Source organism: Engystomops pustulosus, chromosome 3 (genome assembly GCF_040894005.1).
Source record: "Engystomops pustulosus chromosome 3, aEngPut4.maternal, whole genome shotgun sequence".
Classification (NCBI taxonomy): Eukaryota; Metazoa; Chordata; class Amphibia; order Anura; family Leptodactylidae; genus Engystomops; species Engystomops pustulosus.
Window position 1 is genome coordinate 12,175,860 of NC_092413.1, and position 23,582 is coordinate 12,199,441.

A 23,582-nucleotide genomic window follows, 5' to 3' on the forward strand; every position below is an offset into this window, starting at 1 on the left:
TCCGTCACAAGGTCACCTGAATTATATAATAACTCACCGACTGTTCTATGATGAGGAAAACAACAGATAAACTAACTGTCCAAAAGACAGACATTAGTATGTGCAGCTTCTATGGAGCAAGATGGCTGCTGAAGAGGCATGGGGCCAGGCTAGAGAAAGGCATGATGGGAAAGTAAGGAAGCCTAAGTAGGAAAAGGTTAGTCTGCAGGGAAACATGAGGCAGAATAAATGAGGCTGCAATACAAGAACCTATCAGCAGGTGGCAAAACCACTTAGATATATGCCTAAGAAGGCATGACCATCCCCGTCTGGTTTCCAAGGGATACAACATGAACATTTTAACTAGAGAGAAATAGAACAAGTTCAAAAACAGGTCTAAGAAACAGCTTTCCATTTTGCTTGTCCCAAAATGTCCCATGCAAAGGACCGTGCCGGATAGGCAGGTAGTCGTAGTGGCTGGGGATGTGGCTGTTCCTTGGCAGGTCGCAAGGTTTCTTCATGTAGTTTGGGATCTGTTGTTGGGTGTCCTGAAGAAGGCTGAGTGTCGTTTCCACGTAACCGTTCTCGTGTTTGGACTGCTGCGCCGGAGGGTTCTCAGTGGTGCTCAGAGAGGAGGTGCTGGAGCTGCAATCTGACTCTTTCATACAATCTTTGAAGCCAATTTCCATCGTGTGTGTGTTCTGTCTTCTTTCCACACAACATGCACCTGAGAGAGAGTAATCCGTATTTATCCTGCACATTGCTGGGGAAAAAGACACGTTCAGCATGTCGTGGTCTTTGTCCTTTTGCCTTTGTTGGTAGCCCCAGTAAGGTCATTATGATCAGCCGGACAATGACACCGATAATGGCACTTGCAGAGTGTCTCTCAGAGCCATGCACAGGGCTGATCTTGGTGTAAGGGTTTAGTTCCTCCATCTGTAGTGTAGCTTGATCACAGTGGATGCCCTTGAAACAAGGGTTGCAATAACAGGTTCCAGTAACATGGTCACTGGTTGCATTGTATAGACACGGACACATCTGACGGCGGTCATATCCGAAAGTCTCTGGCAGACATTTCTGTTTGCAATGTTTACCTGTGAATCCTGTTCTTCGTGTGCACTGATGAGTGATGTGGTCACAGTTGGCTTCATTGTGGCACTGACAGACATTGGCGGAGTCCTTTCCATAAAATGAAGATGGGAACCTTTTGGTGATCACATCTCTATCACACAGGTAATTGGTGGCATGCCTGACCTCTCTGGTATTCAGGTGTGCTGGGTTGGGGAGCTTCTCTCGGTTAACATCCCCTATGATGACCCATCCTAAGTCTAGTTTCTAGTACAGTTACACTGCTCTTTCTTTGTCACCAATAGGGTAAACTACAACAGATCTTTGAGCAAGATTAGTTACCTAGACCTTCTCCACAAACTTGAGTACACAGAGGTGACACATCAGGGGGTGCACTGTCTATCCTCTCCCCGCCGTGCTCTGAAGTACTGTCTGAGGGTGAGGGAATCTGTGGCGCTGGCCCTGGGTGTAGAGCCGTAATGTGTTCTTGGCTGTTGCACTCGGAGCAAGAAATACTGGCGTTGCAATCTCTGGCTAAGTGCGATGTAGATGCACAACACCTATAACATATGTCATTCTCTTTGAGGAAAGTTCTGTGGTCCTTAACCCCTTAAGAACGCAGGGTTTTTCCCCTCATTTCTCGCTCTCCAACTTCAAAAATCCATAACTTTTTCATTTTTACGTGTACAGACCTGTGTGAGGGCTTATTTTGTGCGTAACAAATTTTACTTTCCCGTAATGTTATTTATTTTAACATGCCGTTTACTGCGAAGCTGAAAAAAAATTCCAAATGTGGAAAAATTGGAAAAAAAAAAACGTCACGTTCTTGTGGGCTCAGTTTTTTCGACTTTGACTGTGCACTCAAAATAACACCTCAGCTTTATTCTTTGGTTCGTGCGATCGCGGTGATACCAAATTTATATAGGTTTTATTGTGTTTTAATACATTTTCAAAAATTAAACGAATGTGTACAAAAAAGAAAAAAAATTTTTGCCATCTTCTGACGCTAATAACTTTTTCATACTTTGGCGCACGGAGATGTGTGGGGGGTCATTTTTTGCGAAATGAGGCGACGTTTTCATTGCTGCCATTTTGAGGTCTGTGCGACATTTTGATCATTTTTTATTTCATTTTTTACGTGATGTAAAAAGGTCTAAAAGTCGCATTTCGTAAATTTGGGCGCCATTTCCCGCCTCGGAGGTCACCGCCGGCCGTAACCGTTTTTATATTTTGATAGATCGGGCATTTTGGGACGCGGCGATACCTAATGTGTCTGTGATTTTTACTGTTTATTATGTTTTATATCCGTTCTAGGGAAAGGGGGGTGATTTGAACTTTTAATATTTTATTATTATTTTTTTTTTTTTTAACTTTTTTTTTCCCACTATTTCTTAGACCATCTAAGGGTACATTAACCCTAGATGGTCAGATCGCTCCTACCATATACTTCTGTATTGCAATATATGGCATTTTTGCAGCTCATTCATTACAATGAGCCACTGGCTCATTGTAACGAATCTGCAGAAGCCAGATAGTCTCGGGTCAAACGAAGACCCGAGGCTACCATGGCAACCGATCGCCGCCCCCCGATGACGTTCGGGGGCTCGGTGATGACAGGGTTAATAGCCGCGATCGGTGCAAGCACCGACCACGGTTATTAGCGGTGGGGGTTTTCTGCAAAATGCAAAAACCCCCACCTCTGTATGAAGAGGACTCAGCCTGTGAGCCCTCTTCATACATCCCTCATACCTCTGCGCCGTAGAGCTACTGCGCAGAGCGTTAAGGGGTTGAGAGATTTGTTCCTAAAACTTCTACAGTTCTGCAATGAGTGAGGCTTTTTATGTAAGGGGCACTCAGTGTTTGGGTCTTTTATTAGTGTCCCACTGGTTTCTGGTATACTATCAGTCTTATATGATAAATCGGCAGGAGATACATTTGTTTTGTGTACGGTGATAGGTGTGCCTCTGGGGTTACGCATTAAAGCAGGATACCTGTACCTTGGTTGCCGAAGTCTACGGTGGAAAGGTCAAAACTAGGATCATTCCTGATCTTCACCTGTTGATGTACGAAATCTACAAAAAAGAAGAATGGTGGGAGCTGCACATTGGGGGTAATTTACTAAGGGCCCGATTCACGTTTTCCTGACGCGTTACCCGAATATTTCCGATTTGCGACGATTTCCCCTGAATTGCCCCGATCGGATTGTGGCGCATCGACGCTGGCATGCACGCGACGGAAATCGGGGGCGTGGCCGAACGAAAACCCGACGGATTCGGAAAAACCACCGCATTTTTAAAAAAAAAGTGTCGCGGGACTTGCGCTTACCTTCACCAGGTATAGGCCGGTGAACTTCAGGGCATTCCAGCGAGCATCATGGAACTTCAGCGCAGCAGTGCCACCTGGTGGACGGCGGAGGAACTACCTTAGTGAATCCCGGCCGGACCCGAATCCACCGCAGAGAACGCGCCGCTGGATCGCGAATGGACCGGGTAAGTAAATCTGCCCCATTGTGTCTTTCTTTGTACTCTGAGCCCCGGGTTCATCCATTTCTCCTGTAAACTGTAAGGTAGCTTCTGCACTATGAATTTGATGCCTCTAGCTGTATCTAAGGATGTGAGGCCTAGCAGGTCTCCTTAAGACTTGGCAACTTGTAGTTCTGTCCAGAGGTCGCTCAATTCTCTTAGCTTGTGAAAGCTTTTGTTTGAGATTTTAGGAAAGTCCTGTAACCTTTTAAAGAGGGATTCTTCTATCATCTCTGAGGAGCCGTAGCACTCATTGAGCCTCTCCCATAACATGTCCAAGCCTCTGCTCGGGTAGTTGATGTTAATATCCCTAATGCGTTTTGCGTGCTCTGTCAACTCGTCTCTTAGCCACTTCACTAACAGGTCCAACTCTTCGCTTGCAGAGAGGTCAAGGCCTGCTGTGGCAGTCCTGAAAGAAGCTCTCCGTGCTCTGTAACTTTCAGGCCGGTCGTTACATTTTGAGAGACCTTTGGTGAGCAGCTCACGGCGTGCAAAGAACTGAAGGAAAGGTGGTGGCTCTTGGTCTCTGAGAGGGTGATCTGGATGAGCATAGCTGTGCTGAGGATTAGTTGAGTAATTGTCATAGAATGCATTGCTGTCACGGTAGTAATAGTCAGCACCTTCTTTCTTGAAAGCGGTCACTGAGTGGTGGGGATTCATCGGTCTGGATGCAGGTTGCATGCAGGGTGATTGGTAGACAGAATTACCTTCGTGCTTATGGTGGTGTGTGAGGGTTGTTGACTGAATGACAGGATGTTGTCTTAGATCATCAGCAGAGTTTGATCTCACTCTTTGAAGTGGATGTAGGTACTGGTCTAACTGGGCTTGCTGTAGCACGTAATCTGAAGTGCTCTAAGAGATATCCTGATGACCAAGTTCAGGTCCGAGTTTTATGCTGGCTCCTTCACAAGTGCCACATACTGCTGCTTCTAAAGCCTGCGCCTCAGCTTCCATGTCCGCAGCAAGTTTTGCAAGATCGGCTTCTAGGTGTGCCTTTTCCTTCTTTAATTTCAATTCCTTTTCAGTAAAGGCAGCTCTCACTTTGGCGGCTTCTGCCTTCACCCTGGCGGTTGCAGCTGCGAGGCTGCTCTTAGAGGTCCTGGAAGCTGCTGAGCCGACATGGGACCGTGCAGCAGATCCTCTGTCTGACATTGTGGCTATATGCTACTTGACTGCTTGTTGATAGAAGACAGTGGGGCAGATTTACTTACCCGGTCCATTCACGATCCAACGGCGCGTTCTCTGCGGTGGATTCGGGTCCGGCCGGGATTCACTAAGGCAGTTCCTCCGACGTCCACCAGGTGGCGCTGCTGCGCTGAAGTCCACTGAAATGCACTCAAGTTCACCGGCCTATTCCTAGTGAAGGTAAGTGCAAGCTCCGCGACACTTTTTGTTTTTTTAAATGCGGTGGTTTTTCCGAATCCGTCAGGTTTTCGTTCGGCCACGCCCCCCAATTTCCGTCGCGTGCATGCCAGCGCCGATGCGCCAAAATCCGATCTCATGCGCCAAAATCCCGGGGCAATACAGGGGAAATCGGCGCAAATCGGAAATATTCGGGTAACACGTCGGGAAAACGCGAATCGGGCCCTTAGTAAATGACCCCCAGTATCTGTGCTTCAACCCCGTTATATAGTAGTCGTTTTACTGTTCTGACACCCTCAATCCGTCCCTGTGAACGAGTTTGTCAGACAGCTAAACTCTTTTCCTATCAATGCATTGCGCTGGACGCAGGGGGTCCTTCTCAACTTTTATTAATAGGATCAGTGTAAAACTACAAGAAAATAACAGCATTCAGTACAAGATTCACGGCATATATCAGTACATCACATTCTGTAAGACACATGAATTATATAATAACTCACTGACTGTTCTATGATGAGGAAAACAACAGATAAACTAACTGTCCAAGAGAGAGACATTAGCATGTGCTGCTTCTATGGAGCAAGATGGCTGCTGCAGAGGCATGGGGCCAGGCTAGAGAAAGGCATGATGGGAAAGTAAGGAAGCCTAAGTAGGAAAAGGTTAGTCTGCAGGGAAACATGAGGCAGAATAAATGAGGCTGCAATACAAGAACCTATCAGCAGGTGGAGCTGCTGGCAAAACCACTTAGATATATGCCTGAGAAGACAAGACAATAAATCATCTGCACAAGCAGAGACTCCGATATTTCTGGTTCCCAGTTGTATGCCCTGAAGCTGGAGGTGGTGTGTAAGTCGTGGAGCAGGGGGTCTAGAGAGATATTGAAGAGAAGAGGGGATATTGGGCAGCCCTTTCTGGTTTCTCTAAATATATCAATCTGTGGAGTGTTCCTTTTGTTAACCGTGATCGTAGTGTGGGATCCTGATAGGGGCCCCCCAGTTGTAAGCTGGGGGACGCATGGTATCACAGCCCCCCCCCCTTCCCCCTTCTGTCATTAGTTAGTGTATGTGAGTTATAGCTTTAGTGATTTGTAGGAGTTAGGTATGTATAGGGTTAATAGAGATAGTATAAGAATGGTATGTGCTGTTGCTGTGGTAAATGTGAAGTTTTATTTCCCTAGTCCAGTAGTTGGTACAGTCTTCTCTGGAAGCTTCCAGTTGCTGGGCAAAACATCTGGAACTGAACAGCTGATTGGCTGCTGTTTTTAGGCGGGAAACACAGAAGGTGATAAATGAAAGGAGTTCTGGCTGGTCAAGCAGTTCATCAGGTGAAGCTGGAGAGAGAAGTTCTTCAAGTCCAGCTAGAAAAGAAGAAACAGTTATCGTCCCGCCCCCCCTCCCTTTATTTTACGTATTATGTAATTTGTCGCTGGCGTCTACTAGTGGGATTTAGTCACCCAGTCATTGCTGGGTGGACTGGTTTATTAATTTTAACTTGAGAGTTATTACATGAGTTGGAATTGTTATGGTGGTTTTTAAAGAATATTTATTTAATTGATTATTTATTTATTTAAATGAGGATTTATGAATTGATTATTTATTAAGTTATTTATGTAACCCATAATAAACGCCGCGGCCAAAATTGTTCCAAAAAGTCGTTGTTGTGTATTTATTTAGCATTAGTATTGGTGGGGCTTGCGATACCATGTATATAACAAGTCGATTAAATTTTGGAAGCGTCTACTAAAGTTCCTTTGGCCCAATGTTGCTTGTAAGAAAGGCCAGGAGACCGAATCAAAGGCTTTCTCCGCATCAAGCCCTAACAGCATCGAGACCTGGCCCTCGTTTTCTAGTCCTGCTATCACACGCCGAATGTTTTTGGATGAGTGGCGCCCCTTTGTAATCCTGCCTGGGTCGGGTGTAATATATGAGGTAGAATAGATTGCAGACGAGAGGCCAGAATGGATGTCATGAGTTTTATAATCGTTATTAAGCTAAGTTTTTGGGGCGGTAGGATTTAAGAGAGTCAGGGTTTTTATAAGGTTTCAATAGGAGTATAGTCCTGGCCTCGGTGAACCTGTCGGCCATGATGCCATCACAATGGGGCAGATTTACTGACCCGGCCCATTCACGATCCAGCGGCGCTTTCTGTGTATACTAGTGAATAATTCTAGTATAGTGTATGATGATGGGATCCGGGCAGCAGTGAAGATAGCAGAATAATTCTAGTATATCGTATGATGATGGGATCTGGGCAGCAGTGAAGATAGAGTAACTCTAGAGTATATTTTTTATTTTATATCCAAGAAAGAGTTTCGAGCTTTATATTCATGGAAAAATCATGGAAAAAAATCGTTTTTACTTTAAAAAAATTTCTATGTATAAAAAAGATACATATAACTAAAAACTTGTTAAAAAGGCGTGGATATGAGTCGCATTTCGATGCCCGGACCGGGTTCGTCATCAGTTAAAGGGGTTTTCCCATGAAGGCAAGTTAGGCCCTTTCCATGGGATAGGGCCTAACTTGCTGATCAGTGGGAGTCTCAGTGCTGAGACCCCCGCAGATTGCGAAAACGAGGGGTCCGACCACCTCCTCGCCGCTCCTCAGACTAATGGAGTAGAACGCGCATGCGTGGCCATCTGCTGTGGCAGGGCCTAGGTTCTCTATAAGTATCCAGGACTCCTGGCTGGTCACACTGCTATCTTGCTGTGTCCACAGCTCTTCTCTTGTATTTTCTGGTTTCTGATCTCTTGCCTGTGTCTTGACTATTCTCTTTGGATTAAGATTTGCTTATTGTTACTCCGGCTGTTGCAGGCCCGGATTGTATACCTTGCCTTATTGTGTTTGTCTGTCTGTATTGTAACATGTTCACACCTTATCTAGGGAGGGAACGTCCCCCAAACATTGGCCTACGTTTAAGGGGGGAACCAATAAGTAGAAAGAGACAGATTGGGGGGCTTAGGCCCCTTCTACACTCGCGAATGTGATGCTATGAACTCGCATCACACTCGCAACGTGTGCTGCTCGAATCTGCTGCTCGGATCTGCTCGAACTGACATGAGTTCACTTCCGTTTTTTATGAAAATAGGTCTAAGACTGAAAATGTAAGTTAACACCGCTGCAAATGCTTGTAAAACTGGTAATGTGAGTTAACACTCATGCAAATAGATCCTAGACCAGTGATGGCGAACCTATGGCACTGGTGCCAGAGGTGGCACTCAGAGCCCTTTCTGTGGGCACTCAGGGCATCACCAGAGATGACTCCAGGTATATTCCTGCAGTCCCAGACAGCCCAGGACTTGCTATGCACAGAGCTATTTTAAAGTGACAGCTCTACCTGGGACTATTTTCTGCTTTATTGGTGCCTCAGGTGCTGGTATCAATGAAAACTGTGACAGAGAAGGGAGTATAAATCACAAATAGAATTTCTGTGTTGGCACTTTGCGATAAATAAGCGGGTCTTTGTTGTAGTTTGGGCACTCAGTCTCTAAAAGGTTCGCCATCACTGTCCTAGACTGTTAGTCTTAGTTACCACTGATGCAAAGACTTTAAAACCTGCACAAAGGACTAGCACTGTATGGTTAGACTGATGGAAATAGGTCTCAGACTGGTATTTTAACTTAAGACTGTATGATGTAGGAACTACAAATTGTACAGAGAATTTATCTTTAAGATATCACTGGATGATGCTGGAAACTTTACTGTGACTCCACCTTTAATATATTGTTCCCTGATGCCGGAACTGAAAACTGTACTGAAAATTTGCCTTTAAAATATTGCTGGAGCTTGATAGCTTAATGCAGTTATTGACTGTGCCCTAAAAAGGGCAAGTATTACACATTTCCACCTGTCCCTAATCACAGGACCCTCCTGTCCCCTGAAAAGGGAAATTGTTGGTATTTGAGAAGTCTCTAACTGACTGTCCCTATGTAGCAGCAACCTCTCCCAAGTTCTGTCTCCTGCTTGTAATGGGGTCTCACATTGCAGAGTCACATGTCCTGTCTGGCCAATCACAACATTGCCCACAGCGGACATGACTGTGGTCGCTAAGGGGCTCCAAGATGGTTGATTGGCTGCTCATCGGTTTCTGAAAACCTGAAACAAGAACATTGGCAGCTGGTCGGCTTTGGGGGTTGTGGGTGCAGGACTTGATGATTCAGTACCGCTCACCACTACTCGGCAGTAGATGACCATAAGACTTCTCTCCTGGCACTGAAGGTACTTTATAAACCAACCAAAGGAAAAGCCGTGTACAAAGAAAAACGTTTTCCGGGTAACTTTTATTGTTCTGTTTATGATATTTGTATTTTTTTTAATTGAGGTTTATTTTATCTCAATCTACAAATTGAACAAAAAACATATAAGAATTGTCTAGGATGGATACATATATATATATACACTCACCGGCCACTTTATTAGGTACACCATGCTAGTAACGGGTTGGACCCCCTTTTGCCTTCAGAACTGCCTCAATTCTTCGTGGCATAGATACAACAAGGTGCTGGAAGCTCCTCAGAGATTTTGGTCCATATTGACATGATGGCATCACACAGTTGCCGCAGATTTGTCGGCTGCACATCCATGATGCGAATCTCCCGTACCACCACATCCCAAAGATGCTCTATTGGATTGAGATCTGGTGACTGTGGAGCCATTTGTGTCCAGTGACCTCATTGTCATGTTCAAGAAACCAGTCTGAGATGATTCCAGCTTTATGACATGGCGCATTATCCTGCTGAAAGTAGCCATCAGATGTTACAGGGTACATTGTGCTCATAAAGGGATGGACATGGGCAGCAACATTACTCAGGTAGGCTGTGGCGTTGTACCAAGGGGCCCAAAGAGTGCCAAGAAAATATTCCCCACATCATGACACCACCACCACCAGCCTGAACCGCTGATACAAGGCAGGATGGATCCATGACACCACCACCACCAGCCTGAACCGTTGATACAAGGCAGGATGGATCCATGCTTTCATGTTGTTGACGCCAAATTCTGACCCTACCATCCAAATGTTGCAGCAGAAATCGAGACTCATCAGACCAGGCAACGTTTTTCCAATCTTCTACTGTCCAATTTCGATGAGCTTGTGCAAATTGTAGCCTCAATTTCCTGTTCTTAGCTGAAAGGAGTGGCACCCAGTGTGGTCTTCTGCTGCTGTAGCCCATCTGCCTCAAAGTTTGCGGTACTGTGCGTTCAGAGATGCTCTTCTGCCTACCTTGCTTGTAACGGGAGGCGATTTGAGTCACTGTTGCCTTTCTATCAGCTCGCACCAGTCTGCCCATTCTCTCCTGACCTCTGGCATCAACAAGGCATTTCCGCCCACAGAACTGCCGCTCACTGGATGTTTTTTCTTTTTCGGACCATTCTCTGTAAACCCTAGAGATGGTTGTGCGTGAAAATCCCAGTAGATCAGCAGTTTCTGAAATACTCAGACCAGCCCTTCTGGCACCAACAACCATGCCACGTTCAGAGGCCACAAATCACCTTTCTTCCCCATACTGATGCTCGGGAGAACTGCAGGAGATTGTCTTGACCATGTCTACATGCCTAAATGCACTGCCGCCATGTGATTGGCTGATTAGAAATTAAGTGTTAACAAACAGTTGGACAGGTGTACCTAATAAAGTGGCCGGTGAGTGTATATACACACATATACAATGCCAGCCTCGCATATAGACAGTGCCAGCCTCACATATATACAGTGCCAGCCTCACATATATACAGTGCCAGCCTCGCATATAGACAGTGCCAGCCTCACATATATACAGCGCCAGCCTCACATATATACAGCGCCAGCCTCACATATATACAGTGCCAGCCTCACATATATACAGCGCCAGCCTCGCATATATACAGTGCCAGCCTCACATATAGACAGTGCCAGCCTCACATATAGACAGCGCCAGCCTCACATATAGACAGCGCCAGCCTCACATATATACAGCGCCAGCCTCACATATAGACAGCGCCAGCCTCACATATATACAGTGCCAGCCTCACATATATACAGCGCCAGCCTCACATATATACAGCGCCAGCCTCACATATAGACAGCGCCAGCCTCACATATATACAGTGCCAGCCTCACATATATACAGCGCCAGCCTCACATATATACAGTGCCAGCCTCACATATATACAGCGCCAGCCTCACATATATACAGCGCCAGCCTCACATATAGACAGCGCCAGCCTCACATATATACAGTGCCAGCCTCACATATATACAGCGCCAGCCTCACATATATACAGTGCCAGCCTCACATATATACAGTGCCAGCCTCACATATATACAGTGCCAGCCTCACATATAGACAGTGCCAGCCTCACATATATACAGCACCAGCCCCACATATAGACAGCGTCAGCCTCGCATATATACAGCGCCAGCCTCACATATATACAGTGCCAGCCTCACATATATACAGTGCCAGCCTCACATATATACAGCGCCAGCCTCACATATATACAGCGCCAGCCTCACATATATACAGTGCCAGCCTCACATATATACAGCGCCAGCCTCACATATATACAGTGCCAGCCTCACATATATACAGCACCAGCCTCACATATATACAGTGCCAGCCTCACATATATACAGCACCAGCCTCACATATAGACAGCGCCAGCCTCACATATAGACAGCGCCAGCCTCACATATATACAGTGCCAGCCTCACATATATACAGCGCCAGCCTCACATATATACAGTGCCAGCCTCACATATAGACAGTGCCAGCCTCACATATATACAGTGCCAGCCTCACATATATACAGCGCCAGCCTCACATATATACAGTGCCAGCCTCACATATATACAGTGCCAGCCTCACATATATACAGCACCAGCCTCACATATAGACAGTGCCAGCCTCACATATATACAGCGCCAGCCTCACATATATACAGTGCCAGCCTCACATATATACAGTGCCAGCCTCACTTATAGACAGTGCCAGCCTCACATATATACAGTGCCAGCCTCACATATATACAGTGTCAGCCTCACATATATACAGTGCCAGCCTCACGTATAGACAGTGCCAGCCTCACATATATACAGCGCCAGCCTCACATATATACAGTGTCAGCCTCACATATATACAGTGCCAGCCTCACATATATACAGCACCAGCCTCACATATATACAGCGCCAGCCTCACATATATACAGTGCCAGCCTCACATATATACAGCGCCAGCCTCGCATATATACAGTGCCAGCCTCACATATATACAGCGCCAGCCTCGCATATATACAGTGCCTGCCTCAAAAAGTTGGACTTTGGTGTCATCTCACCAGAACACCTTCTTCTACATGTGAGTTGTCTCCCCGTTGGCCTTTTCTGGATCTCTGTGAGAAATGGCTTCTTCTTGCCTCTTCCATAAAGGTCAGGTTTGTGCAGTGACTGATTGTTCCCCTATGGACAGACTCTCCCCCCGCGGCTGTAGATCTCTGCAGATCATCCAGAGGGATCAGGGGCCTCTTGGCTGCATCTCTGATCAGTCTTCTCGTTGTATGAGATGAAGGTTAGAGGGACGGCCGGGTCTTGGTAGATTTTTTAGGGTCAAGTACAATATGAGGCTCTTACACGGCTCTGTGGGATGCTGAAGTTTCTGAAATCTTTTTGTATCCAAATTCAGCTTTATACTTCTCCACAACAGTATCCCGGACCTGCCTGGTGTGTTCCTTCATGATGCAGAACCCGGAAACTCTCACAGAGCAGGTGGATTTATACGGAGACCTGATGACACAGGTGGGTTATATTTCTCATCATCAGTCATTTAGGACGACGCTGGATCATTCAGAGACTGAACATGGAGGGAGTTTGCTGCACCGAAAGTAAAGAGGCCGAATAATATTAAAAAAGTTTATATTTACAAAAGTTTAAAATATCCAATAAATTTCGTTCCACTTCACAATTTTGTCACAATTGTTGATTCTTTACCAAAAAAAATTATAATTTTATCTCTTATGGCTCATTTACTAAGGGGCCAAATCGCTCCTTTTCGTCGGGTTTCCCGAAAATTACCGTTTTGCACCTTTTTGCCCTGGTTTTTTGGCGCACTCGATCGGATTGTGTCGCATCGGTGCCGTGTTTCATGCGACGGAAATGGGGGGCGTGGCCGTCGGAAAACCCGACGGATTCTGAAAAACCAGGTTTTTTTTAAAAAAAATTGTGTCGCTTGACACGCACTTACATGCACCAGGAAGAGGATGGTGAACTTCGGTGGACCTTGGCGGAGCAGCGACACCTGGTGGACGACGGGCGCACGATCTTAGTGAATCCCGGCAGGACGCGAATCCACGGCGGACAACGCGTCGCGGGATCGCGAATGGACCGGGTAAGTAAATCTGCCCCTTTGTGTTTGAAGCCTGAATTGTGGCAAAAGGTAGAAAAGTTCAAGGGGGGCTGAATACTTTCGCAGGGCTCTGTATACATATATATATATATATATATATATATACAGTATAAATAACCAAAGCAATGAAGTAATACTAGAAAAGGAATGTAAAATATTGATGAACCTGGATGATATAGAAGATGAGGAGCCAGAGGCAACGAGTGTGGGTGCAGAAGACAAAATACTATGTTACCTCACACACAGGACTGGGGGCGACCAGATTCTAGGGGCCCACCTACTGCCACATGGAAATATTACCTGTACATTTTTAGGCCACATTCACACAATGGGGGACATGTATCTTTGTAGGTTTTTTTTGTGTGGTATAATTGAGACTTTTATTTTTGTGTCTTATGTATGTTCATTTTATGTTGTATGTTCATTGTATGTATTTTTTTCTCCTGTGTTACATTTTTAGTTTTTCTTGTCCTGGCAGGTAGAAATTTTTGTGTTTTTCTTTTAGACTTTTTGTTGCAAATTTCTCAAATCGACATGAACGCAAGCCACGTGCGTTGGTTATGTGCAGGAGTGGACAACCAGTTATGGATTACAATATGGGTGGTTTGGGCGGCAGCCCGGGGCCCAAGCCTTCTAGGTGGCCTATGGACACCCAAACCACCCACCAAATTTTATTCTGAGAAGGACCTTCACCTATGAAATCCTCATACATGTGTTCATACTGTACTCAATACACATGTACACAAGAGCCATTTCAGGACCTTTGAAAGTCATCCAAGGGTCCTGAAACCGCAGAGTGAGAGCAGCAGAAGGGACACTGACAAGAAGCTGATTCTAGTACCAGATGTAGGAAGTTACTCCAGACTTGTAGTGCCTATAATATTCCTACAGCCCAGGGCCCATGGTGGTCTTATCCGCTCTTGTGGACAACTACTCTAAATTTTGGACATATGTATTTGAAGCCGTGGCCTGCATTTTTAAGCACTGTAGCCACACCCCAGGAAGATGGCGACTCTTAAGGGTGCGGTCAGACGTGGCGTTTGCAATGCGTTTTACATCTTACTATGCTGGCTGGTTGGAAAGCTTTGTTCTACATTGCTGGAAGTGAAAACAGCACAAATGTCATGTGTGACCGTAACTGGAGCCAAGTTCACACATTGGGACTCATTTACTTACCCGGTCCTGTCACGATCCAGCGACGCGTTCTCCGACAAGGATTCGGGTCTTCCGGCGATTCAGCAAGCTCGTTCGTCCGACTTCCACCAGGTGTCGCTACTGCGCCGAGGTTTTAAATTCTGCGTTTTTTTCAGAATCCGTCGGGTTTTCGGGAATCGGAAATGCGCGATTCGGACCCTTAGTAAATGTGCCCCACAATGCGTTACGTCACATTTTTAGCTGCGTTTTTGACGCATTCAAATGGCTTGAATTGTGATCACATGCTGAGGTTCTGATGCGGATAGCTCTCTGCACCATCATCTTATTTAGCTCTGGGGGGTAAAATGTGGGTAGTAACTGGGTAGTTGCCCTAGGGAAAGTACTTAGCATAATAACATATGATAAAAAAAAATTTTTTTAAACTAAATAATAATTTAAAAAATTAGTTAAAAAAATGAAATGCTGTATGGGTAGAGATGAGGAGACCCACGAGCACTGTTCATCGAAAAGGAGGCAGCTACAATGACAGGGAGGGCAGCTATAAACTTTAAATAATTGGAGTTTTCAAGGTAAGTACTGAGTGTGCACTGCCAGACCTTCTTATAGAGCAGCCACTGAGGGTGTGTACTCGGAACATCTTACAAGAACTGGGAGTGTATTAAAATGAAGGAATAAGGGACAGGGACGTGGTGGTGGTGGTGCTGTTGGTGGTGGTGGAGGTTCTGGTGCTGCAGGAGGACCTGTTACATTGTGCCTGTTACACCGTCCTGTGGTAGGCATCAGGGTTTGCAGTTTATTCTTGTAGGCCACAAAAACGCTCGCAGAATGGAGCAACCAGACAAAGTTGAGGCATTGGTAGATTACATCGCAAAGAGTCCCTCAAGTTCCATTGGTTTGTCTTCAACCCGCACCACCTATTTGTGAGCCCTCACCCCCCATTCATAAGAGGAAGAACGTCTCAAGCTTCAAGTCATAGAGCAGTCACTAATACTCTATGATAACTCACCTTGCTGGGATTTCATGGGCGTCCACCTGCCCCAGTTGCGGACATAGGGGATCGTTTACTAATGGACCGAGTGGCGCACTTTCGTCGGGATTCCCGAATATTTCTGTTTTGCCCTGAATTGCCCTGGGATTTTGCCGCACATGATCGGATTGTGGCGCATTGGCGTTGGCTTTCACGCCACAGAAATCGGCGTGGCCGTCGGACAACCCGACGGATTCGGAAAAAACGAGGAATTTTAAAAAGAATTTGTGTCGCAAGATCAGCACTCACATGCACCGGGAAGAAGAAGGTGAACTCCGGCGGACCTCAGCGCAGCAGCGACATCTGGTGGATATCGGGCGCACGGACCTTAGTGAATCCCGGCAGACCCGAATCAGCGTCGGAAAATGCGCAGCGGGATCGCGACTGGACCAGGTAAGTAAATGTGCCACATAGAGTTCCCAGATGCCTAACTTGGGTTGGATGTGCAAAATCCAAGAGAGGACAGGAGTATCAGCTCTCAGAAAATCCTCAAGGATCCAATGGAGTTAGCTCATTCAGAGCGATGAATTTATTTCTTACAAGTTTTAAAAAACAAAAAACAGTTAAAAATGTAAAATTTTTAAAACTTGTAAGAAATAAATTCATCGCTCTGAATGAGCTAACTCCATTGGATCCTTGAGGATTTTCTGAGCGCCGATACTCCTGTCCTCCCTTGGGTTTTGCACATTGATTCTCTTCAGCCCCAGGATCTGGCCTGGGCACTGTCGATCTACAGGAGACCACTGGCTGCTGGAATTGCATCCTACATGTGCTAATTGCATATGTGAATTGGTGAGTGACCTTGGTGAGTGAATTGGTGAGTGACCCATACCCTTTCCCCCGTGACATTACGTTCTTTACGAGGTAGCGCTGTTTCTTCTCTTCTTTCCCACCACCACGCACAAATCGGATATCCTCCGACAACGAGTGTGAAACCCCTCCAGCTCTAAGCATAACTTGGGCTGGAGGATATGGACAGCGGACCATCACAGGACATCTACCATGATGCGGATGAAATTCGGTACAGACCTGAATATGAGAGTTCGGACCTGCTCCTCACTACTCGGCAGTAGATGACCATAAGACTTCTCTCATAATCAAAGGAAAAGCAGTGTACAGAGAAGAGCGTCTGCCCAAGCCCAAGCACTCGTTTTTGTCCATTGGTCAATGAAGGGAGTCTTCGGCCTTAGGCCGTTGTCTATATCCGAGGTGGTAGCAGGAAAAGGTTCCGAAATCTCCTCAATGTGGGACTATGTTTACTGTCATCTTTTATTGTACTTTTATGTTTTATATGTCGTTATTACATTTTATGTTTTGAATTGAGGCCTGTTTTATCTCCATCTACAAACTTGAGGAAGCAATGGACAACAAACTACTAGGAATGATGACACAAGATGCACACATGTATCTAACCAAAGCAAGGAAGTGTAATAGTAGATAAGGACCTGGATGGTGGAGAAGACTAAGCACCAGAGGCAATGAGAGTGGGAGGTGAGTGGGAGGTATGAATTTTGGTTTGAGTTGCTCTGCAGGGAAAAAGCGGGAAGATATATAACTTCAGGACATGACAGTAGAATGTGTGTAGGAGGATAGATGACCAGATGAAGAGAATGAAGTTTTTAAATGATATTACCTAATATTTGTACCACCAAAATAAATGACTGTATGCAAATGAGCCTGAGGGGCTCCAGGGGCTCCATTAACACCTGGAGGCCCCCAGGCTGATTTGCATACAGTCCTTCTTTCTGGTGGTAGGTGCATTTGAAGTAAACATGAAGACCCAAATTGGAGCCCATACCAAACATTGGAATGTCAGTCAGATGTTTGGGGTTTGTGATTGGGAAAACATGGGAGGCTGGTTGATTGACAACTGAGCAGTTTTCAGCCCTATTGTCCTGTACTTGAATGTGATTGGCCAGGATGGACATGTGACCCCGGGGCTGGATTAAGGTCGATGGAGGCCTCTGGGCACAAAATCTGGTGGAGGCCTCCATAATGTTAATATTTTTTTCAGCTGTGGTTACTGTGTCTCCCTAAACTGCATATCTGTCTGCAACCACCTCGCTCCTCAGACACCAAACGGTCACATAAACATAGGGCCCAAAATAAGGAGTTGATTGAAAATATAAAATGTACCTGATATAGGGACAATTTTATTAGGGCTTGTACTCCTGAAACCTGATGTACAAGCCAGGAATTGCGACTGTTTTCCCGTTTATGCCTGCTCCTTAACAAGCTCCAATCACGGAAGTTATCGGTGGGTGTTTACTGCAATATGCAGCAAACACGTGGCTTGTATGTAGAGGGATCAGCCTGGGAACCCTCTACACCCTCCCATTAAGGACTCGTTACATACTAATACAGTACGTCACAAGTCACTAAGGGACACTTTACTTGTAGGAGCTTAGTTACCGGTGGTTGGCTTGTAGATGAAGGGTACAGGAGGTGACATCGGTGTATGTGGGAGTTACTGGTTGGGAGTTACTGGGTGCAGGGGTTATGTGGGTAAATTAAAATGGACTCATACTGGAGCTGCTTGGATTCCAGGCCCACGCTCCCACAGACAACATAATCCATAATCACTGACTTGATGGGGAGCAGAAGCCTTGTGTTAATTATGATAATTATAGGAATGTTCCAACACCTGCTACCATATCCCCAAACTCATACACAAGATAACATGGTGGACTGTAACCATCCGGTCTGTTATGCTGTAGTAGGACCTATTTCAACCTCAGGTCCCTGGATGCTACATGTTCGGCAGGATTTTTAATCCAAAACTGCAGCTCTGGTGGTGGCCCCGGGGTGGGCGCCCCTGGAGACCTTCTAATAATCCAGCCCTGTGTCACCTTGCCTGGAGAGAGCTAGGTCAGGCTGAATCTGGTGAAGGAAATAATTCACCAGTTTTCACAATTGCCCTTTGAAGGGCAGATAGGGAGGAGTGTGATAGTGAGATAACCTTACTCCACCGACACCATCATCCATTATCATGCAATAGTACATAGAGTCCATATTCACTGCATCACCACTTTATCATAAGGGGGGGAAGGGAAGGGCTTCCATGTGCGGTTATCAACGTTATCTGGGGTCCACCAGTCAATAGTACGGTGGCCTACAGTAGCCAATAGTCATTTCTTTTGTTGGGTGACCAGCTTCAACCCAAGAAATTCATCAGGGTGTTGCAGGGTCCTCCTCCAGTTAAGACAGACAAACTGAACAGGAAGAGACTGTAAAAAATAAGGGAGAAGACCCTCAGTTGCTGATGTCTGGGGGATCAAAGAAGTCCTAGTAGTTGATAAAAGAGGGGCGCCTATTAGTCAATGAGCTCCATTTATCTGATAAGAGAGGGGCCCCTGTAACTAATAGTGTATGGGATGTGATTTGTGATTCTCTCTTTAGGGACCCCCAGCGGACCTCAGCTTTTTATCACCCTTAGACCTTCTGAAGGAGCTGAATGTGACCCTTGTGTAAGAAAAGTTTTTGTATATTTTTTAGCCTCGTCCCCTCTGTGTTTATATCCTCTACCACCTACACACTAGCTGGGAGGCTTATCAGATGGATGTCTTGATTAAGGAAGAAGAAAAAACCTTTAGGGGAAATTTTCTCAGTTTTTTACATGCAGGTACGAGACTGTTGTTACGAGTGAGGCGCACGGTTACCTGCTCTACATCCGGCTCTTCAGGAATTCCTCCATCGTTTCTCCCACTCTTTGTCCTCGGGTCAGTCCTCACACCTGTTCTTCTGATTATATAAGAAGCTGTAGCCTTCAGCTCCTGCAGATACAAGTTCAGCACCATGGCGAGTGTAGCTGCTATCGTGGCCAGGAACCAAGCTGGTCCTCTTGGTTATGGAACCCATGACAACCCAAAAAAATACTTGAACCAAGACTTTGAGGAGCTGAGGGCACATTGCTTGGCCTCGGGGACCTTGTTTGAGGACCCAACATTTCCTGCTGCTCAGTCGTCTCTAGGAAATAATGAACTAGGACCCGATTCCGACATCGTGCAAGGACTCGTCTGGAAGAGACCCAAGGTGAGGAAAATGTATGTATATGGAAAAATATATTTGACGACCAATTCACATCTGGGTTCCTGCGTTTGCAGGTTTGAATCTGTTTTTCTTCCGTTTTTGGAAGTGTAAGCTGCTGTGAAAATGTTAATACAACTGCTTACACTTCCAAAAATGAGGAAAACAGATTCAAACCAGACAGCATGGGAAACCTGCAAAAACACATATGTTATCAGTGCATTTAAAAAGGAATCAATAACAGACCAAAAACACACCTTGTAACTTAGGGGTCGGGAACCTTTTTGGCTGAGAGAGCCATGAACTGCACATAATTTAAAATGCACATGCCCCCAGTAGATAGGTAGCCCCAGTACATTGCCCACAGTAGATAGGTAGCCCCAGCACATGCCCCCAGTAATTAGGTAGCCACATCACACGGCCCCCAGTAAATAGGTAGCCATGGCACATGCCCCCAGTAGAAAGGTAGCTCAGACACAAGCCATGAGTAGATAGGTAGCCACAGCACATGCCCCCCAGTAAATAGGTAGCCACAGCACATGCTCAAGGTAGATAGGTAGTCATAGCACATGCCCCCAGTAGAGAGGTAGCCACAGTAAATACCTCCCAGTAGACAGGTAGCCCCATGACATGCCCACAGGCCCCAGTAGATAGGTAGTCAAAACACATGCCTTGCAGTAGATAGGTAGTGACGGTGTTGCTTAGGCAATGGCGCCTTGGTAATATAGAGGAGTGGATACCGCTCTACTCTATGACACAGGTGCTGTCACCTAAGCAAGGCCATTGCTATTAATCAATGATCTGTCTGCGAGCCAGATGCAGCGCAGCCATTAGAAGAGCCAAATCTGGCTCCCGAGCCATAGGTTCCCTACACCTGGTGTGACTGTACCCTAAGGGGGTACTAGGATTCTGAATAGGGGGAAAGACAAAAGTGTCTGGTATTGAGTGAAAGGGAACGTAATAAGTAGCAGCGGATACTTAGGATCCAGCTTTCATGTCAGGAGCAGTCAGGGCAGCAAGAGCTCATAGTGGAGGGCAATACTGCTTACCCCATACACGGCGCTCCTGCAGTTGGTGGAAGCATAATGTGGGGGAGGCAGGACGAGGATCTTAGTTCAGACCCAGTTCAGCATTTACTCAAACTCCAGAAATAGAGAGGGCGGAGAGTGTACGTTTGGCTGAGATGGTTAGCCTGTACACTGTAGTGCCGCCTCCCTCCGGGAGCTGTTATCTGCCGCCTGAAGCAAGATTTCCATCTTGCCTCATGGCAGATGTGGCCCTGGGCAAGGGGCATTAATGGATATTGATTGTCAATGCTTATTTCAAGTGTTACAATGTATCTGCCCTTATCTTACAGGAGATAAATCCAAATCCCCAATTTATTACAGAAGGGGCGTGCCGTGATGATGTTCTGCAAGGAATGCTGGGTAAGTGGTCACATTCGCCCTTCTTGCCCCTAATCCAAACTTCTTATGACCATTATATTGTATAAATGTGTATTGGATATACAAGTGTTGGAGACCTGTCAAGAGACTTTCCAATGATGACCCCTGTGAGTGTGAAAGTTTTATAATAAAAAAATTACATTTGGCCTAAACTAAGTAACTGAGTACTTCTATGTTGTTAAGGTCATGGAACAGCTTTATGCTGCAAAATTTTTTATTATGGTTAAGGGGGATGAATAGGGGATCTTTGCTGCTCCCTGGCTCTGCTCAATCTGTCCCAGTCTATACAGTAAAGCTGACAAGTAAATCTAAAACCTGTTCCTATTGTCTCATACCTTCCATACAGATATTATTGCTGGTGATGCGACAATAGGATATGAATGGACACCTCCTCACATCTACCATTACCAGCCTTTGCCTTGTTGACTCCTTAGCCAATTCTCGTGTGCACTTTTTGGTCACTCGATATATAACGAGTCTCCTAAAGACAATGGTGATCAATGGATGGAGAGTCTCTGATTCTAATAGTCGTTTATTTTATGACTTCCCAGTAACAGCAGGTTATGTTTTCCACAGGTAACTGCTGGTTTCTATGTTCTGTAGCATCTCTGACCCTGAATGAAGAATGTCTCTTCCGTGTTGTCCCTATAGAACAGCATTTTGACACCGATTATGCCGGAATCTTTCACTTTAAGGTAATACAAAGTTTTGGAGAAGTCTAAAATTAGACTGGACTCCAAATACTTTAATTAATTTAAAAAAGAAAAGTTTATCACCACTAGGGGGAGCTTATTGCACACAGTGATTGAGCTCCCCCTAGTGGTGGACAAAGTTAGCTTAAATATTGTAATTTAAAAGAAACTAAGCCAAAAAGAACCCATTTTGACTTTTGAAACGCCCACATTTTATTCATACCTTAATTTTGAGACAATGCAGCTGTACTTGGGGCTTGTTTTTTGTCTGATTTGATATTTTTGGTGGTAACATTTTCAAGCAGCTGCTTTTTAAAGTTTTTAACATTTTTATCTACTTTTTATTTGGGATAGATATCTCACATAATAAAGCAATTTAATAGGCACATTTTTTTAATATGTATTTTTAGATTTTCTATTGGGTCCCCTTTGAATCCTTGACCTTGCAATCACTTAATTTGTAAAATGCTCCAGCACTTCCAGATTTGGGTTTCCATCTCCACTTTACACAGTGGACCCCTTTCTTCTTCCTTTTTTTGTTTCAACTGAATTAAAGAGCAGCTTTTATCTTCTCGTCTTCCTCTGGTGTACGGCGGTGTATATACCACTAGTAGAAAAGGAGCTTTTTCTTCCGGCTTCATATAATCTTCATGTCGTGCAGCCTTTCATTCTAGGCTATTCTCCCTCCAGCAATCGGTGTCTGAAGAAGGTCCATGGTGGACCAAAACTCACGTAACTGTGGGTTGCTGTTCTTATCTGCAAACTAATGCTTCAATCCTATATTATTTCAAGTTATTAAATCTATAAAAATTATGGACTCTTTAAGCAAATTCTGTACCCTGGCAAGGGTGACCACATGATCAGATCCAAGTCTAGGATCGCCCAATGATCTCATGTAAAAGGGGAAAGCCATCTGTGCTCGTTAAGAGCTAAGACCACCATCAATCTAAGGCACTTGGGGATCTCAGCTGGTGGACCCCACCAATGAAACATAAAGCGGTTAAGCTCCCTCTGGTGGCTGCAGGGGGTGTTTAAGAATTGTATGGATGATGACAGCAGGTTCTGCATTGGATGTAAATTGCAGATGAGATGTTTAGTCATAGTAAACGAACCCATTAGCAAATGCTTGTTACCATGACAAGACAACGTAGAAGGTTATCATCGATATCTATGACAAGATACATGTCTCATATGTTGGGTGTAAAAATAGCACCTTCACCTTTGTGTTGACCTACAATCTGTCGCCCCCAGTTCTGGCAGTACGGAGAGTGGGTGGATGTCGTAGTGGATGATCGCCTGCCTTATAAGAGAGGGAAGCTGGTATTTGTCAAGTCTACAGCTGCGAATGAGTTCTGGAGCGCCCTGCTGGAGAAGGCCTACGCCAAGTGAGTAATAACATGTTCAGATCTATGTCTCGGATCACCCAATGATCTCATGTAAAATTGGAAAGCTATTCGTGTCCACCATAGCAGATGTCCAGTCCTATGTAAGATTATTTCCAAGTAGAGTGGAGGAGGTAGTACTGTCTGTACTGACCCTGTTAGGAGAGGTATTTGCGGAAGCAATAATATTCTATCTTCATGTTGGTGAAGACTAGGAGGTAGTACTATCTGTAAACATGTGATTTACTTGAACAAACGGGAAGACCATAGTATCTTAAAGGAGTATCTATAAGGAGTCTGTTCTATCTCTACCTATGTTGAGGTGGAGGTCTCCTTATGAGGAGAACCTCTTTTTAAATGAGTAGTTGTTCCTGTCGTGATTGATGTAGACTGAGGCCTGGGTGTGCTTTAACTTTTGTGACACCCATTTCTTTCAGTAAATAGAGAAAGTGCATGAGTTCCCCTGCTACATGAGACCATAGTAATGTGCCAACCCAAAGGCATACCTAGAGTCGTTGTAGATGTTGACTCTCTTATTGGTTGTCAATTTTAGTG

At 45.3% G+C, this 23,582-nt stretch overlaps 1 protein-coding gene across 1 annotated transcript; it reads left to right on the top strand.

The window, feature by feature from the left end:
- The first annotated feature begins 19,262 nt into the window (after nt 1–19,262).
- On the top strand, nt 19,263–23,034 carry LOC140120979 (calpain-8-like). The gene is made up of 4 exons (XM_072140067.1): nt 19,263–19,514; nt 20,866–20,935; nt 21,530–21,648; nt 22,897–23,034. Exons 1-4 carry the CDS (start codon nt 19,278–19,280, stop codon nt 23,032–23,034), a joined length of 564 nt encoding a protein of 187 aa, XP_071996168.1. The 5' UTR covers nt 19,263–19,277.
- Nucleotides 23,035–23,582: the final 548 nt, after the last annotated feature.

What these genes read in the sequence shown, in the direction of transcription:
- LOC140120979 (XM_072140067.1), top strand. Translation starts at nt 19,278, where the DNA reads ATGGCGAGTGTAGCTGCTATCGTGGCCAGGAACCAAGCTGGTCCTCTT. An exon ending in TCGTCTGGAAGAGACCCAAG is followed by an intron (nt 19,515 to 20,865) that starts GTGAGGAAAATG and finishes CTTATCTTACAG; the next exon opens with GAGATAAATCCAAATCCCCA. An exon ending in TGTTCTGCAAGGAATGCTGG is followed by an intron (nt 20,936 to 21,529) that starts GTAAGTGGTCAC and finishes TGTTTTCCACAG; the next exon opens with GTAACTGCTGGTTTCTATGT.